The following is a 20,392-nucleotide window of genomic DNA, read 5'->3' on the forward strand; positions in this document are numbered from 1 at the left end:
AAGAATACTCTTATTATTGAATCATCAACACTGATCTTAATTGAGGCTTTAGTGAGATCCTGCAGTTCTTTAAATGTTGTTCTGGGTTCTTTTGGGATCTCCTGGATGAGTTCTTCATGCCCTTTTGGAGTAATTTTGTTCGGTCGACCGGTCACTCCTGGGAAGGTTCACCAGTGTTCTATTTTTTTATAAATGCTTTAGAAATGACTTTGTAAGCTTTTCCAAACTGATAGATAATCAATAACTTTGTTTTCTCATCTGCTTTTTTTATTTTTTTGATCTTTTATTTGCTTCATGTGTTCAGACAGATTGTATTTAACTGATTTCTTGATTCTACAGGTAATAGAATCAGCAGTAATCAGGCCTAATGGTGGTTAGTAGTGAATTTGAACTCAGCTTTCCTGCCCACATATCCCACAAGACGGTGCAGGGTCATGGGATATGATACCAGTTTCTGTACCGTGATATGTGGCATGTCAGTGTATAATTCCTTTCACTGCGTTATCTCATTATCTCATCATATCTTTATCCCGCATCTCATCTTCCACAGATCCCACCCTCCTGTGTTTTCTCTTGTTTTTCTTTTCTCACGTTTTCTCCGGTTTCTCTCCTCCTTCTCTCTTTCTTTTACTCTCTCTCTCCTTGTCTCTCTCTCCTCCTCTTTGTTAGATCACTATTGTTGTGGCAGATTCTCTAAACAAAAGAGTCGCTTCTTCCTGAGAAGAGATAGTTTTGTCTGTCCCGCACTCATCAGCCATCCCCCCATCCCACCCTCATCCTCCATTACTGCTGTAAACATCCCCTCATCCCCCTCTCCTCCTCCCCTCCTCTCACTCTCTCCCCTCATCCATCCATCCCGCATCACACCGCCGGCCTCGCTGGAGACAGGATGAGGGTCACACTGTCTCACACATTTATACACATACACACACACACACTAATATACACACACAAATACATACTAATATACACGCATAAAGAACATACACATATATACACACTTATAGACACACACACACACACACTTATACACACACGCCAACATTTAAAACTCTTTTAACCACATCAAAGGAAATTTCTTCAAAGTGACCCAATAGTTCTGTTTATATAAAAATATTCATCATAACACTACAGTTCATTACCCTGTCACTGTAATTACACTTAATAAAAAAACACACACACACTCACACACACACTGCGCGCACACACACACTCACACACACACTGCGCGCACACACTCACACACACACTGCGCACACACACACACACACACACACACACTCACACACACACTGCGCACACACACACACACACACACACAAACACACACTCACACACACACTGCGCGCACACACACACACACACACTCACACACACACTGCGCACACACACACACACACACACACACTCACACACACACTGCGCACACACACACACACACACACACACACACACACACACTGCGCACACACACACACACACACACACACACAAGCACACACTCACACACACACTGCGCGCACACACACACACACTCACACACACTGCGCGCACACACACACACACACACACACACCATACACACACACACACTCACACACTGCGCGCACACACACACACTCACACACACACTGCGCGCACACACACACACACACCATACACACACACACACTCACACACTGCGCGCACACACACACACTCACACACACACTGCGCGCACACACACACACTCACACACACACTGCGCGCACACACACACACACACACACTCACACACACACTGCGCGCACACACACACACACACACACACACACCATACACACACACACACTCACACACTGCGCGCACACACACACACACACACACACTCACACACACACACACACACACACACACACACACAGACACATACGCTCTAGATTACTCTGACCCAACAATTACAGAAAAACCCACAACGTATTTCAGACAAACAATCGTAAACAAGAGTGTGTTCCTCATCCAAACCACAAGCACTTTAACTTGTCCCGCCTCCAACTACACACACACACACACACACACACTCTCTGATACACACACACACACACACACACACACACTCTCTGATACACACACACACACACACACACTCTCTGATACACACACACACACACACACACACAAACACTGACACACACAATAGGAATGACCTGCTTGAACTTGGACATTGATAAATAATTCTCTCACATACCAACAGTGTTGGGCACGTTACTTTGAAAAAGTAATTAGTTATAGTTACTCGTTACTTCTCCAAAAAAGTAACTGAGTTACTAACGGAGTTACTCCACTATAAAAGTAATTAGTTACCAGTAAAAGTAACTATCGCGTTACTTTTTATTATTCGCCCGTCAAAAAAAGTAAATCAATTATGCATTTACTATTATTATTAGAAAAATAACAAAAAATAACAAACGAAAATAAACCCAAAATGTTGACAAAAATATAATCTAACGAATTTCAAAAAAAATAAAACGAAATTCTCCACACAACCAAAGAAAATTACTAAAACTTGTAATACTGAAAAAAGCGGAAAAACGCGTCTGGGGATGAAATTTAACAAACCAAGCCACACTCAAAAGAAATATGTATATATAAAACAAAATAATGGACAAAAACAACAATTTAATGCCCGTTAAAATGGTATTAATATAACAGCTTCACCAAAAGAGAATAGAGCTTAGATCGTGCCCAAAAAATCCGACCCAGCCGGAGCCCGTGCACATTCTGCCCAAGCCCGAACCATAAACTGTCATTATGAGCCTGACCCGATCCGCCCCATAAACTGTCTGTTTTCGGGCTGATTGAATGAGCGAAATATAATCAGAATTATGTTAATTAACACTGTAACATAGAAGCATAGAACTATTATTTAATTTAAATGATTTTTAAGAACAGCTACACACAATGCTGCAAGTCAAACGCGGAGGCCTTCACGTGCGCCCAGAGCTACGTGATTACAGTTTTCATTTTTATTATAGTTTAATTTTATTTTGTTTTTATTTTTTCTGTTCATTTTAGGGTGGGCTTGCTAGCGCGAGCGCTTTACACAAGAACTAACGGACCACGAGTGCCGCGAGCTCGGCACAACAACTCCCGCTGTACAACTCCGCTGTACAACAGCGCTTATAAATAAATTAAACACAAAAATGAGGGTATTCTATCTGTAATTTCAGTTCGTTTTAGTTAGTTTTATAAACACAAAATACAGTTCGAGATAGTTATGTTTTTCCTTTTAATTACCGTTTTTATTAGATTCAGTTAACACAAATGTTTTTCACTTTCAATTTTCGCTATTTCGTTCGCTTTAGTGAACAATAATAATTGGTTACTTAGCAACATTGTGATTATCTCACCAGAGCTTTATATAAAATAAAAATAGGAGCCTGATTTCGGGTCGGTCCTCAGGTCAGGTGGGATTCGGGCAGAGAATCTAAGCTCTAAAAGAGAAAGCAGCAGCACCACAAAAACCGGAGCAGCTAAAAAGAGCTTAACGTCCTTAAATCGGAACTTGGGTTGTCCACGGCAATCACTGAATTGATTAGAGCACGCAAATCGTCACAATTGTGCCTCACTTCACCACGCCAACACACAGGCACAGCGGCCAGAAGCTCAAGTTCACCGGACAGAGGAGGGGTTAACCAGGGCAAAGCGAAATAAAAAAAAAAAGTTCATAGAGCGGCTAAAGTAACGTGCAGTAACGGGGTGTCGGAAATGGTAACGGCGTTATAGTTACAGTCATAGTAATTAGTTAGATTACTCGTTACTGAAAAAAAGTAACGGCGTTAGTAACGCCGTTAGTTTTAACGCCGTTACTCCCAACACTGCATACCAATGCCTCAAACACACACACACACACACACTACACACACACACACACACACACACACACTACACACCAAGTCCTACTAACCCTGATACTCCTAAATTTCAGCAGTGCTCAGATTCAGGTCGGTTCTGTGTTGAGGATAAACGGGTTCACTAAATTGGGCTAAATTAGGGTGACTCTGATATTATAAAGTTTTACTTTTAGAAAATTATTATTTTCATTAATGATTAAAATGTTTAAATGTAATAATTAATCTGCTTAATCTTAATTAATCAATTCTTTAAACTCTAAAAACAGTAAAAGTGAAAGGGTGTGAGGCTGTGTGCAGCGTTTGTATGTGTGTGGCTGTATCTCCCTATCTGCCTTTGTGTGTGTGTGTGTGTGTGTGTGTGTGTGTGTAGTAGTAGAAATAGGAGGTCTGATCATATCTGAAATGGGTGGAATGTGAGAATGTAGATATGCACCCCACAGCATTCTCCTTTATCTCCACTCTCTTGTGATTGGATGTAGAGAAGTATAAACATATACCATTCCGACTCCTTATTGCTTTATACTGTGATCCATCACACCTGCACACGACCCCCCCCCACACACACACACACACTCCAGTAAGAACATAGCAGACGTATGTAGTCTAGTATGAAGATGATCCGTGCAGAGACTCAAGAGAACTCCAGATAAACTCCAGTCCAACTAAACTTCTTTAATATATTTACATTCTACTGTATATAAAATACATTCATTTTTAATAAAAGCATATATGCAGCTGAAACACTAGAGAACAGCCAAGTGCAAAATCCCAAATTATATTATCAACATTAACATTTTAATATTTTAACATTATTATAGTCATTATGGCTTGTAGAAAAATGTGTTTTGGGGGGGGACTTTTGTTCTTAATGGCTTTATAATTTTTTTTCTTCTTTTTTTACTTTTATACTTAAAAAGAAATTTTGAATCCAGTACTTTTTTTTTAAACATTTTTACTTAGAGTCAAAAGCTTGAGTTGATACTTTTTCTACTTCTACAGAAGTATTTTATTAAACTCTAGTATCTAAAATATACTTCTACCTACAGAGTAATAAATTAGTAGTGTTGCTTCACAGCAGCACAATTGCACCATTGTGAGAGGACAGAGGATGCAAGCAAATTATGCATTTCAATCTTAAACACTTTATTTTTAACTATCCACGCATACAAACAAAGGGGCTCTATATACACTGAGAGACTGGGAACACCAGGGGAGGTTAACAAGAGGGCGGAGTTACAAACTGACACAAGACAACAACAAAACAGAGCCATGTGCTTAAAGAGAACATGCTTAGAAACAACAACAACAAGAACACAATACAGGAACAGAAAGAACCATGAAATAAACACTACAAATAAGTCATCATATTCTTAACTCAAGTAACCGACAAAATATTAAATTATGTTACAGGTTATGTATTGTGTTATAATTTAATATAGTTGTGATAACTTGTGATTGTCATATCGTGGGACTGAGAATGGTCCAGCAGTCTAAAGTGCTGATCTAAACTATGATTAGGAGACCGCCTGTTCGAATCCCGGACATGCAGCTTGCCACATAATCTGCTGTCACAACATTATTATTTTAAAGGAATAATGGCTAAACAAAATGTAAAAAATAAATATAAATGTGCATACAGGATTATGGCTGCTAGCACCAATGCTAGCACTTCCTGTTCTCTCTTTGTTCTGTCCCACACACACACACACACACACACACACATGGTTAAAATTCTAACCCTGCACTTCTTTCTCTCCACAGAGGATATCTTCATTCAGTACGGCCGAGACAAGAGGAATCCTCTGATCTACGGGCTCTTCGCCACCAGCAGGTGAGCAGGGTCACGGTTCAGGTGCACAGGTCTGTGGTTAAAGTATTGAGTTATTGATTATTGAGTTATTGATCGCAGCGCTTTTGATCTCCTGAGAAACAGGAGTCCTGTAGTATGTCTGACCCTGCGCTCTGATCCTGACCTGGGATATACGATAAGAATTATAATTATATAAAAGGATACCAATAAATATAATGTGTTTATGTAAGAATATACAGTAACACTTTCTAAGAATGTCATCTCTATTAGACTGTATAAACATGTTATATGTCAATACCGTGAAACCATGAAACCCAGCTTGTGTAGACTTTATGCAGTATGACTAAAAAAGCTTCTAAATATACTTTATTTTTTGACCACTCATTATTCATATTCATCTTGAAAATAATATTAGCTATAGTCACTTATATATAATGAATTATAACAGGTTTTTTTGGGGCTTGAAGTAAAGTGACATATTTTCATTGTCTGCTTTGATTATTAATAATAGATATATACTATTTTAGCATACATATTATAAGCAGATTTATTAAACACATGAGTAAACAAAAACAAAAAAACAAACAAACACGGATAGGAATAACGCAAAACAAGAATAAACAGGACTAAGAAAATGTGACTGAAAATCTAAGAAAAAAAAAATAGACTAAGAATACAAAACTAAGAGGACTAAACTGATTGAACATTACAAAGAAAACAAGAAGCAAAGAACAAGCAAAAGCACCCAAAGTACACAAAAGACCCAGCCAGGAACACTGAAACCAGAGGATGTATATACACTGAGAGATTGGGAACACCAGGGACAGATAACAAGGGGGCGGGGTTATAAATGAGACAGGGTGGGGCTAGTGGCAGAGATTATAAAAAAACAGGGCCATGTGCTTAAAGAGAGCATGGCTAGAACACAAACAAGAACTCAATACAGGAACAGAAAGAAGCAAGAAAAGACTACAAACACTACAAATAAGGGCTAAAGTGTAGTTTCTTAATCACCAGGACTACAAACAATGGTCAAAACTTTAAATGATGTTACAGGTTATACCCACTTTATCCTGTAACATCTTTTAGCCATTGCCGAGTCGAACTAACCGTGATATATTGTGATATAATTTAATACGGTTGTGATAACATTGTCATATCACTCACCACTACCCACAGTCAGATCAAAACTTCAAAAAAATAGTTTTTACTGCTGAAGTTACCAAGTCGTACCAAAGCAGAAGGTAAAAAAAAACTCTATTTCCACATTGTTCACACTAGGGCTGCACAATATATTGTTTTAGTATTGTCATCACAATGTGTGCATGCGCAATAATCACATCGCAGGACCATGCAATGCCAAATAAAACCAATTAAATCATACATTTTATATCTGCCCAATATTGTTAATTTTTCTCCAACAATGGAAACACAGAGTGATTACCAACCATGTATAAAGAAATCTATTGAATTAACCATTTTTTTAAGAAATCTGCTAGAATTCCTGCAATATAGTAATAGTACAGTATAGTAGAATAATAAAATAGCAATGTCTGTTTCTTTAAACATTGTGCATCCCTAATCAACACCGTCCATCCTGTCCACACAGTCCACACTGTCCCCATTGTCCTCCCTGTACCGCAGGTCCTGTATCTGCAGTATGAGCTCTTGTGGATGGTTGATGGTGAATAAAGTGAGCAGGATCCTATAGTCAGATTTTCCAGACAGATTTAGATGATATTAAACACGCTTTAGGAATATCTGACAGACGTTCACTTTTAGCGGGTTCACATCTGCAGAATCACACACTCACACTCAGTGTGTGTCTCTTCTGTGTGTGTGTGTGTGTGTGTGTATCCACATCTGTGTGTTTAAGTCTTGCATGCAGCTTACTTTTATGTGTGTTTCCACATTTGTGTAAGAGTGTGTCCACATCTAAGTGTGTGTGTGTGTGTGTGTCTGGCACGTGACTTACTTTTATATGTGTGTGTGTGTGTGTGTGTGTGTGTGTGTGTTTGATTTGGTTTTGGATGGAGCTGCAGGGTGGAGTAAAGCTACTGAAATAAAGACTTATGGAAACACTGAGTGCAGAATTTCTCTGCTGCACAGAGCTCATGTGGAACTGGAGTCATAACAATGGAATTAGAGTTTGGGGACAAAAAGTGCACTAAAATTTATTATTATATATAATAAAACCCTGCAAAAAGCGTGTTGCGATGCTCATTGCTAACTTACACCCCACCAACAGTCTATTGGGGTGGTAAAATTATGAATCAGTAAATAAACTGTAAATAAAATAAAATGATCTACTGTTCTTTCTTTTGTCTCTGCAGTGACGTGCTGAACGGATCAGCAGTGTGTGTGTACCGCATGCAGGACATCATCCGGGCTTTCAAAGGAAATTTCTACCACAGGGAGGGGCCACAGTACAAGTGGGCGGAGTTTACAGGCAAAGTGCCCTATCCCAGGCCTGGAACAGTAAGCACCTTCCATTTCAAGTTCAAATTCAAAGTTGCCAAAAATAAAAGTCAATTATAAACCTAGAGCCTAAAGTAGGGTGTGTCAGTGTGTCTTTGCTATCGTAACTACGTGAAAAGTACACATTGCTCGTCTTGAAACGCACAAAAGGCATGTACTGATTCTCTTAATTAATCATGGGTGTGGTTAATTGTGGGCGTAACATAAAATAAACCAATCAGCGTATCTCTTACTCATCATTCCTTTTAAAAAGTAACTAAACCCCCTGATTTTAGCTCTTTTTAGACTCCACCCTCAGCTCAAATTTTAAAAAAGGCTACAAAAAATGGGAGAGTAGTTTGGAAGGGGCACTGGGTGATGTATGGGTTTAGGGGCGGGGCATGAGAGAGAGTCGATTAGGCTGAGCAGTGTGCTTCTGATAGCGGTGAGACGCAGATGGTTGGATGTCAGCAGGGGGCGGGATAATTGATTGAAATATTGATTAACTGATTTGCATATTTATCTTTAACTATTTTGTATATTCTATTTTTATTGTATTACTTTATTGTACTTTTATCTATATATCTATTAATAACAGCTCCTGGGTGTAAACTGGATCGTGAGATCACAATTTCGTTCCACCTCATGTACCACATAAGATGCGAATGACAATAAAATCTCCTTGAATCCTTGATATTGTTATTTTCACATCATCCTCGCCTATAGTACAGTTGAACCTAAGAGGGCACTGCAGAGGCAGAAATGACAATTAAATCATAATAAAAGTGTTTTTTTAAGTAAAAGAAAATGTTTGTAATAACTTTAAGCAGGACTGGAAGAGGAACACAGTTTCAGCTATTAATGAAAAAAATATGGTTTAGGGTTTAGTGTCATTTTAACAGCCAGGTGAGCTCTGACTTTGGAGGATTGCTATTTTAGCGGTGCAGCTACCTGGACGTGTCCAACAAACTCTTCTCAGCAGAGGAAACTGAGCTGCTGGTTGACGCTGTGAAGGAGCTCCAGCAGCTCATTTACGGGAACAGCAATGTTATTTTATTTACTATTCTGTTTATTGTTGATGTAAAAGTTGTGTTTGTGCTGCTGTGTGTTCATGTGTGTGTAATAAGTGGGGGTGTACGCTCGGCTCGGCACGGCGCCTGTGTTACCGAGATGGCGATGAACGTCTGACTGTTAGCGTCTGTCTAGGTTGTATTCAGTCAGTGGAGCTCCTGTGTTTTCTGTTACCAAGATAAACAAGATAAAACTCCAGAAATGTACCTGAACACACCTCATTTCCAGAACACCACGCCCATCAGTGTAGATATATTCAGAAGATCTGCTGCTGTTTAAACCAGGCAGGAGGAAGGAGTGAAAATACACTGTTGGAGGGGTGTTTTTACATTATTACAATAATAATACTCTCTCGCTCTCGCCCCCTAGTGTCCGAGCAGTACTTACGGAAGCTTCCTCTCCACACGGGAGTATCCTGATGATGTCATCTTCTTCAGCCGCACCCATCCACTAATGCAGGATGTGGTGCTCCCATTGGACGGACGGCCTCTGTTGATCCGAGTGGGCGTGAACTATAAACTGACCCGTCTGGTTGTGGACAGAGTGGAGGCTGTGGACGGACAGTATGATGTTCTGTTCATTGGAACAGGTGAGTGTTGTGTAATGCTAATTGGTGGACATATGGTTCTACTCATATTATGCCTATACAGCTATAGAGATCACTTCAGTTTCTGAATCAGTTTCTCTGATTTTGCTATTTATAGGTTTATGTTTGAGTAAAATGAACATTGTTGTTTTATTCTATAAACTACAGACAACATTTCTCCCAAATTACAAATAAAAATATTCTCATTTAGAGCATTTATTTACAGAAAATGAGAAATGGCTGAAATAACAAAAAAGATGCAGAACTTTCAGACCTCAAATAATACAAAGAAAACAAGTTCATATTCATAAAGTTTTAAGAGATCAGAAATAATCAATATTTGGTGTTCTTCTCCACCAGTCTTACACACTGCTTTTGGATAACTTTATGCTGCTTTACTCCTGGTGTAAAAATTCAAGCAGTTCAGTTTGGTGGTTTGATGGTTTGTGATCATCCATCTTCCTCTTGATTATATTCCAGAGGTTTTCAATTTGGTAAAATCAAAGAATCTCATAATTTTGTGTGTGTGTGTGTGTGTGTGTGTGTGTGTGTGTGTCATCTAAAGACTCTGGGCTGGTGCTAAAGTCCATATACCTCCACAATGACAGACAGCAAAGTCAACATCAAGAAGTCACACTGGAGCAGCTGCAGGTGTTTAAGGTACGGTGTGTGTGTGTGTGTGTGTGTGTGTTTGCACTAGGGATTCACAAATTATATAGCACTGAAATATTTGGCAACCAAATAATAAGTAAATAAGTGAATATATTAAATGATTTATACTGACTCATGACTAATTAAGTTTTTAGGTCATATTGCAGTGTTTACTCTAATGTTAGAGTATTTCCAACACTCCACCACCACCCTCCGACAGGTTTAAGTTCATTTTTACACTCTGCTCGTAACCTTAAATAAACAAAATAATCAGCATAACATATTATCATATGTATTGGTTCCCAAACCTGCTTTTTCCAGCTGAAATATACGAGCTGTACAGGGCTAGGAAAATATTTGGCCACCAAAAATGTTACAGCGAGAAGAGCACTTTCAGCATCCAGTTGAATAAGTGATAATACCAAATTAGTTATAGTGACAAATGACTCAATTATTAAAGTCAATTATTGCAGTGTTTACTCAGGCCCACGCTCCAACACCACCCTCCGACAGGTTTAAGTTCATTTTTATACTTTTTCCTGTGAGTATAGAGGAGTGTTGAGCATAACAGTGACTAACTTATTATGTTTTTAAATCATATTGCAGTGTTTATTCTAATGTTAGAATATTTCCAGCACTCCACCACCAACCTCCGACCGGTTTAAGTTCATTTTTACAGTCTACATGTGAGTAGACAGAAGTGTTTATATAACATATTGTGCTTGTGTCGGGTCGTAAAACCTGCTTTTTTCTGCTGTACCAGGCTAGAAACATATTTGGCAACCAAAATATTTGGCATCCAAAAATATAACAGCAAGAAGGGCACTTTCAGTGTCCAGCTGAATAATACCAATCATACCAAATGATTTTTACTGACCAATGACTCAATTATTAAAGTCGATTTTTGCAGTGCTTACTCAGGCCCACCCTCCACCACCACCCTCCGACAGGTTTAAGTTCATTTTTACACCTGTTTAGCTGTTTCTCAGCTGAAAGATACGAGCTGTACAGGGCTAGGATAGTAACGCTAGCTAAGCTAACCAGATGGGTTTGCCTTCCAGTGTACTCAAGCTCTCTGCGGTTTCAGTGTGGCTTTAATTTAATGTAGTTCTGTCGAAATATGGTGTATGGAATCTAAGGAGTGATCCAATTTTTAATTTAATTTAATTTAATGTTTTAAATTTATTGAATTTATTATAACGCGATAAAGGCCCAATTTTAACCCCTGCTCTTCCTTTTTTTTTATCCCACAGCACAAATCTCCAATCACAGCCATGACTCTGTCCAAGAAGAAGGTACGTTTACTGCAGCTTCATAAACACACACACACATTTACGCAAACAAACACACAAACACACACACACACACACACACCCTCGTCCTCATCCCACTGTCTCTTATACAGTGTCTCTATGGCAACCTGAGACGAGGCAGATGAGACCGGGTTCCAGAAGCGTGAATTTTCACACGTATTCACAGGGAAACATAACGCGAGCGAATCACTCGAGACAGAGCTCCAGAGCTGCAGCGCCGCTTCTCACCGACTTAAGAGTGAGAAGAGTGAAGTGTGAGACATCCAACACAATCACTCTGATTGTCTGAGTGTGTAAATCACTGTGTGTGTGTGTGTTGCTGAGATATTCAGTAAACACACTATAGCACAATATCTACACACACTCACACAATCATTCACACACTCACTGAGCAATTTGAGAATACTGTACACATATTTTCCCTGATGACAAGCGGCAATCAACTCCGTTTATATAAATATAGATGTAGATTACACCCACAGTGATAAGAAACACAGACAAAGAGTCGTATAATATACTCAGTTAGAGACTGTGATACTAACTTGAAAAATAGTAAAAAAAAATGGGCACCACACCACAATGGGCCTTAAAAATCATTAATAATCAGTTATAACACATGCGTAGAAAGGGCAACAATATAGAAGTCTGTGGGTTCACTATTTGACAAACAAAAGTTCATTGTTGCCCTTTCTACGTATGTGTTATAACTGATTATTAATGATTTTAAAGCCATTTAAAACCTAATTAGTAACCATTAATAAACTAATAGTAAACCATTTATAAACCATTTATAAAGGTAGTCTTATTTTAAAGTGGTTCCAAAAAATTTTACAAGTATAACACAGAAATATCGGATAGTTACGAGAATAATCCAAACAGATTGGAACATTATGAACACAACACAAAACGATTGGACAGTTTTAAGAATAATCCAAAAAGATCGGAGTGTTTCAGGCACAACACAAAAAGTTTGGAGTGGTTTGAGAATAATCCAAAAAATATTGAATGTTTTGGACTCAACACAAAAAGATGGGAGTACTTTACCCACTCATGCAGCTTGCCATCAGCTGCCGGAGCCCCGAGAGAGCACAGTTAATCTTGCTCTCTCTCTGGGTGGGTACAGTACAGTAGATGGCGCTCTCTCTTTCCCCTCATCACTCCTAGGGTGATGTGGATCAGCACAAGGCTGCGTCTGTGAGCTGACGTATCAGAACCGAATCGCTGCTCTTTCCTCCGAGCGTTAGCGCTGTGATGCTACTCGGTAATGCTACAGCATCAGCAGCAGTTCAAAAAGCAAGAGGCGGAGTCTGACTTCACATGTATCGGAGGAGGCGTGTGCTGGTCTTCTTAACCCTCCTGATGTTGGAGCATCACTAGTGATAGGGGGAGGAGTCCTAATGAGTGGATTGGGTAATTGGTTGTGTAAAATTTAATTTTTTTTTTTAAGCTAACACTTAAACACTTAAATATATATATATATATATATATATATATATATATATATATATTTTTATGCTAACACTCATTAACGCAGGGTTCCTGTTGTATTTCTGCGCAGTGGTTGTTTGCGGGCTCGGCGGAGGGCGTGTCTCAGCTGGCTCTGTTTCAGTGTGATCTGTACGGTCAGGCGTGTGCTGAGTGCTGTATGGCCCGAGACCCGTACTGCACCTGGGACGGACACGCCTGCAGCCCCTACATACCTGTTCCACGCAGGTAAGCAGCAACACACACACACACACACACACACACAAAATTAATAATTTATATTACTATTATTGTAATGTATCCAGACTATAAAGGAACACATAAGGAATCATGTAGTAACATAAAAACAGTGTTAAACAAACCAAAATACTCCTATTAACGCTCAGTTTCTGAGGCTAGTAACAGAGGAAACTCTCGCTCCTCCTTTCCTGGAGCGGTCCTGATGTTTTTGATGGTCTTTGCAATGACTGCACTTGAGGATACTTTCACTGACTCAATAATTTTTAAAAGCTTTATTTAGTTGAGTAGTTGTTTCTTCTCATAATCTGGATTCGAACATTACTCAAATATTCACTATTCACTGTATACCTGTAACTCTACCTCTTCACTACTTTACTTTAACTGATGCTCTCAAACACTTTATTAAGAGACAAGAAATTCAAGTAATTAACTCTTGATGAGTTCAGCACAGCTGTTAACTGAAAGCCTGAATTCCAGACGGTCATATCCACTCATAAAAGACCAGCATCCTATCTGTTTGAATGGGAAAATAAAATAATATAAACTGAATGTGTAATTACCAGTTCAACAATACTGATTAAAACAAATAAAAACCTCATCAACAGTCCATGGCGTTTTGATCTATTAAGCACAGAAAATGTTATTTTTCAGCTTGTTCTGGATGCTGCACTTGCGCAGATCTCCTTGTCAAGGGTGGAGCTTCCCCACTAACATGCTGACCCCTCCTTCCTTCACTCGCAGCAAAAGCAGCAAGCTGATTGGCTCTTTTCATTCACAATTCAGTCTGTGATTGGTCTCCTCGTTTATAATCTCTCTGTATGTATCTGCAGGAGGAACACTCGGCAGGTTGGTGATGACGGGAATCCTTTAAACCAGTGTGTTCGACAGGGAGGTAAGAAAAATTACATTTACACACAAAAACATAGTGTACATATTATAAATATATAATACAAGATATACTTCAGTATTTTGATAGCACATTAAGATGTGCAACCAAAGTGCTGCACGATAAAATAAACCAAATTAAGTAATATTCATACTATAGCAAAGACCCAGATAACATTCTTAAGGCTCTATTTTACCAATCTATAGTTGAGCCGTCAACCATTCAGTTTGATTAAGAGCGTGCCAGTGTGTCTTTGCTATCGTAACGACGGGAAAAGAACACCTTGCGAGATTAGAAACAGGAAAAAGGCATGTACTAATTCTCTTAATTAATTAGGGTGTGGTTAATTTTAGGCGTAACATGAAATAAACCAGAGTGCAAATATATTGATTTGATTGTCAAGATTGTAAGTTGTAAGGATGTCATTTTGGAGATAATAAGTATAATGACAGTAGGTTATAAACAAGCTATAATAGTTTGATAAGCGCTGTAATAATTTAGGGAAATTATTTGTTTGTGTGTTTATTTGTTTGTTTGTTTGTTTGTTTGTTTAGCTGGGCTGCAGGTGCAGACTGAAGAGAAGGCTATAGTGGTTGCCGTGGGTAACAGCACTTACCTGGAGTGTTTACCTAAATCCCGCCATGCTGCTGTTACCTGGTTCAAACAGACGGGAGAGAACAGTCTAGAACTACACCAGGTACACACACACACACACACACACGTCTAAAGAACCTTTCACTATATTTTGAAGGAACATTGCTGTGAGGACATCATTAGTGACGTTATAAAAATTTTGGTACCACTTTAAAATAAGACTACCTTTATAAAGGTTTAAAAATGGTTTAAAATTAGTTTATTAATGGTTACTAATTAGGTTTTAAATGCCTTAAAAATCATTAATAATCAGTTATAACACATACGTAGAAAGGGCAACAATGACCTGTTGTTTGCCAAATAGTGAACCCACAGCCGTCTATATTGTTGCCCTTTTATGTATGTGTTATAACTGATTATTAATGATTTATAAGGCATTTACAACCTAATTATTAACCATTAATAAACTAATTGTAAACTATTTATAAACCTTTATAAAGGAAGTCTTAGTTTAAAGTGGTACCAAAATGTTTAGCAACGTTTTAAAAAAAGGTTCCAGGAGGCTTAGCCAATAACGTTATAGAAATAATATTCCAGAAACATTACATCAGAATGTTATTAGAACATTATTTGCAGCTAGACCAATACTATCATTATTTATTTAAGCTTTATTTACAGTAACTAGCAAGTCCTTTGGGATCAAAATCTCTTTTTCTCTTTTTCAATATATATAGTATGGAAATGTTAAAAGTAATATTTCCAAAACTAAAACTAAAAAAACAGACACGAGTGACGTTCCAGTGACGTTACCAGAATGTTCAAAAATTTGATGTAAATACGTTGTAAGAACATTTAGAAAATTTTAATGTTATAAGACTATAATTGTAACATTCAGGAAAATTTCTAATAACCAAAAATTGTTAGCTGAGGTTTTGGATGTCCTAAACCAACACAATAAAGTATTTTTCTACAGCAGCAATGTTTCTAATGTAAAACATCTCATGTAAAAAGCTGTTTTACTGCAGCAAAAATGTGTCAGACAAGTTGTTAAATTAATTTCATAAGAAACATTGGATAAGAATCTGGGTCCAATTTTAATAATCTATAGGCGAGTTGTCAACTGTGCACCATGCAGCATGATTTAGGGTGTTCAGAGTGTCTCTTGCTCATCATTACCTTTAAGGGTCAGTTCCCAGGTGAGCCTGTTTACCCTGCTGCCATCAGGCAGGAGGTATCGTAGTATCCAGGCCAGAACAGCCAGACTAATGAACAGTTTTTACCCACAGGCTGTCAGGCTTTTGAACAAACTGTGAGACTGTGACACTAATTGACCCCCACACCTTTTAATTTCCAACACTTTATTTATAGTTATATTTATTATATATTTGCTGCTATGGTAAACACTATTTAGTCACTTTAAATATATATATATATATATATATATATATATATATATATATATATATATATATATATATATATATATATATATATATATATATTTAGGGGAGCCGAGTAGTCCAGCGGTCTAAAGTGCTGTCACTATGAGCAGGAGGTCGCAGGTTCGAAGCCCCACTAATGCAGCTTTACCATCAAGCTGCCGGCGCTCAGAGGGAGCACAATTGGCCCTGCTCCCTCCGGGTGGGTAGATGGCGCTCTCTCCCCACATCACTTCTAGGGCGATGTCCACAATTCAGGGCGTCTGTGAGTTGATATATCAGAACCCTCCTGGTGTGTTGTGGGGTATCACTAGTGATAGGGGGAGTCCTAGTTGCTAAATTTCCTTCGGGATCAATAAAGTATCTATCTATCTATCTATCTAATGAATGGGTTGGGTAATTAGCTGTGATAAATTGGGGAGAAAATGGGAAAAAATTAGAAATAAAATTATAAAAAAACTTGAAACTTGGTAGATTTGTATTAAATGTTATCTGATCTGTTTCTCCTGCTCATCAGGTGACGTCAGGTGATCAACTGGTGGTGATTGACAGGGGGATTCTCATCCCGAGGGCGGAGCTTAACCACGGTGGTATATACCACTGCCAGCTGGAGGAGCACGGCTTCCGCTGGACCGCCGTAACCATCCGCCTCACCGTGTGGAACCCCGCCCAGCGCTTCGCCCCAGACTCCGCCCAGCCCTGGTACCAGGATGTGATGAGCCTCATTCACCCTGGAAACCTGGAGCTCTACTGCAAAGAGCTCGGCAAACGCCGCCACGGCACCAACGCCTTCAAACAACCGGATCAGAACAAGCGGGACAAGAAACGAGGGGATAAACACAAACCTGGAGGGAAGGGAGGAGAGAGGGAGCGAGGGAAAGGGAGGAAGAACAGGAGCAGGATGGATCATTTGGGCTCCAGATCTCCGAGGAGCGTCTGAAGAGACGTGAACGTGAACTCTGTTAAAGTCTGGACTCATGTGGACCTGAACCAGAACTCTATAAAACTCTTTGTATAAAATATACAAACAAAACTACACATAGAAAACAGTGGATTGCAAAAGTATTCATACCCCTTTTACCACTTTTTCACATCGTCTCCTTACAACCACAAACTTAAATGTACAGTATTTTATTGAGATTTTAGGTCATAGACCAACGACACAAAGTAGCTAGTTAAAATAAAAATCTGAAAAGGGAAAATAGTAGAGCCACCTTTTCCAGCAATCACAACAGCAAGTTTTTTGGAGCTTATCTCCACCAGCTTTGATCATCTAGAGACTTTTTTAGAGATGTTTCCTCCATTCTTCTTTATAAATCAGCTGAAGATCAGTCAGGTTGGATGGAGAGCGTTGGTCTGTGAACAACAGTTTTCATGTCTCTCCACAGAAGATCAATGAGATTTAAGACTGGATCATTGTAACACATGAATATTCTCTGATCTAAATCATTATAGCTCCACTGTAGCTCTGGCTGTATGTTTATGGTCATCGTCTTGTCGGAAGGTCTTGAGTCTTTTACAGCCTCCAACAGGCTTTCTTCTTCCAGGATTGGTCTGTATTTATTTATCTCCATCCATCTTCCATCCATCAACTCTGACCAGCTTCCTAAATCTGCTCCTGCTGAAGAAAGAAAAGCATCCCCACAGCATGATGCTGCCAACACCATGTTTCACAGTGGGATGGTGGGTTTTTGCATTCAGGCCAAAATGTTCAACTGTGGTTTGATATGAGCACAGAACCTTTTTCCATATGTTTGCTGTGTTCCTACACGGCACTTTCTTTCTACAATGGTTTTCTTTTTGCCTTGATCTCTTTCATAAAGATCAGATTTGTGGAGTTTTCCTGATCCACCTGAGCTGTGGATCTCTGCAGCTCCTCCAGAGTGACCATGGGCCTCTTGGCTGCTGCTTCTCTTCTCTGATCAGTGCTCTCCTTTTTGGATCTGTCAGTTTGGGTGGATCTTGGTCATGCCTTGGTTTGTTGTAGGTTTGTAGAAACAGTTGTAGAATAGTTTTTCCTTCATTATTGGATGATGGATTGATGGAACAGAGCTGCTTGGGATGATTAAAGCTTGGGAGATGTTTTTTTTTTATAACCTAACCCTGCTTTAAACATCTTCTCCACAACTTTATCTCTGACATTTCTCTGTCTGGTGAGTTCCTTCTTGGTCTTCATGATGCTGTTTGTTCACTAGTGTTCACTAACAAACCACTGAGATCTTCACAGAACAGCTGTATTTATACTGAGACTAAATTATTACACAGAGCTGGATTAAACTCTATTAACTCATTTAAGAATTTAATACTTTTAATGGCACTGGATTTTATTTAGGGGTTTCAGAGTAATGTACATCACACTTCTCAGATTTTTATTTGATTACAATTTTAAAAACCTTGCATTATTATTATTGGTCTATCACTTTAAATCTCAATAAAACACAATTACATTTTTGGTTGTATGGAGACACAATGTAAAAAAACCTTCAAGGGGTATGAATACTTTTGCAAGACACTGTATTTATTCACACACACAGACAGAAATGGTTACTGAAGCTGAAGGAAAGGACCTGATGAGTAAGTTTTGCTGTAAAGACTGAAGTGTGGACGTGAAGGACGTTCTCATACTGAACTTCAAAGGGGTGGAGCTAAAAGATCAAAAATGATCTGTGATATGTGATAATGTCCCAGCCAATGACTTTGCTCTACAGGTGTGGAAACCCACTGTACATAAAGACACGCCTCCTAATGTTAGGGAGCGTCTATAAAAAAAGCTCTTTGTTTTAAAAAGACTGCTGAGATTAAAGCACAACTTTTACTTTTATATTACAGCTATATACCAGCTACTTCTAAATGTATAGATTTAAGCTTTTTGTTTTCTATTTAATTGTTTTATTATTAAATTGTTTTGTATTTATTTTCTCTTTGCCTGGATCGTATGAAAAACATGTTTGTATGTAAGTAGAGGAAAATTAAGCAATAATACACTTGAGGTTTGTGATATAATGTGTAATATTGGCACTGCTGTGCTGCGGTCGTAGATCGTAGTTATCACAGGAACCTCGAGTGTATTATTGTGATTATACCACAGTTCCATTATCTCTGTTTATTGAAAGATTTTAAAGAGTTAAAGAGGAGGAGAAAATAGGATCTGATTGGTTATAAAAACTGCGCCAGTTAAAACAGTTTCATTGCTGCTCTGTTTGTAGCAGCGCTGTTTGGCTTGTAAGCGCTGCATTGTTGATAGGTTACCTGTATGTGGCAGAGTAATACATGGAGAGCTTCGTTACAGTGCATTACCGGCTGATAATGGTAGAACTCATAGAACGCATCTCAGCCAATCAGATCGCAGGGTCAGAATTAACTGTGGTATAATTTAAAATAGAAAATACAACCCCAATTCAAAACAGTGTAAAATGTAAATACAACTGTAAATAAAACAGAATGCAATGATTTACAATAGAATATTTAAAACACAGATGTTTACAGTGAGACATTTTACTATTTCATTAAATACATTGATTTTAATTTACTAATTATTTTAACTTGATGGCAGCAATTTTTGCAAAAAAGTGTTTTTTTGCAATTGGGGTTGTAGAAAATATTAAAAACATTATTTTGCGAAAAAACTTAAAGTTAAATTAATTCAACATTGAAAAATAGCACTTTCACACAGTTAAATTTGTGTGAAAAGATTGCCATGCTCATTGCTATCTTACATCCCGCCAACAGTCTATATTCACTCCTTCCTCCTGGTTTAAATAGCAACACTGAGGTATGTTCAGGTAAATTTCTGGAGTATTTTCTGGAAATTTGCCTCAGTACTTGTTAAACAGTGGAAAATGTAGCTTTTATTATTATTGAATTGAAAAGTGAATTTGGAAATGTATAGCTTGTTATTCAAAAAAAACTCGATGCTGGAACTGATTGTTGCTGTTGTGTAAAATAAATCAAACTGTTCTGTGGATTT

General features: G+C 38.4%; 1 protein-coding gene across 1 annotated transcript in view; it reads left to right on the forward strand.

The window, feature by feature from the left end:
• Positions 1-20,389, forward strand: part of sema3h (sema domain, immunoglobulin domain (Ig), short basic domain, secreted, (semaphorin) 3H) — a 51,949-nt gene extending 31,560 nt beyond the window's left edge. The window contains exons 9-17 of the mRNA XM_049486039.1: positions 5,655-5,724; positions 8,037-8,181; positions 9,601-9,820; positions 10,383-10,477; positions 11,722-11,763; positions 13,340-13,494; positions 14,337-14,398; positions 14,947-15,089; positions 16,943-20,389. Of these exons, the coding sequence (XP_049341996.1) occupies positions 5,655-5,724; positions 8,037-8,181; positions 9,601-9,820; positions 10,383-10,477; positions 11,722-11,763; positions 13,340-13,494; positions 14,337-14,398; positions 14,947-15,089; positions 16,943-17,365 (1,355 nt within the window). The 3' untranslated portion in view covers positions 17,366-20,389. The remainder of the gene's footprint in view (positions 1-5,654; positions 5,725-8,036; positions 8,182-9,600; positions 9,821-10,382; positions 10,478-11,721; positions 11,764-13,339; positions 13,495-14,336; positions 14,399-14,946; positions 15,090-16,942) is intronic.
• Positions 20,390-20,392: the final 3 nt, after the last annotated feature.

The sequence above is a fragment of the Astyanax mexicanus genome, chromosome 12, assembly GCF_023375975.1.
Source record: "Astyanax mexicanus isolate ESR-SI-001 chromosome 12, AstMex3_surface, whole genome shotgun sequence".
In the NCBI taxonomy this organism is placed as follows: Eukaryota; Metazoa; Chordata; class Actinopteri; order Characiformes; family Acestrorhamphidae; genus Astyanax; species Astyanax mexicanus.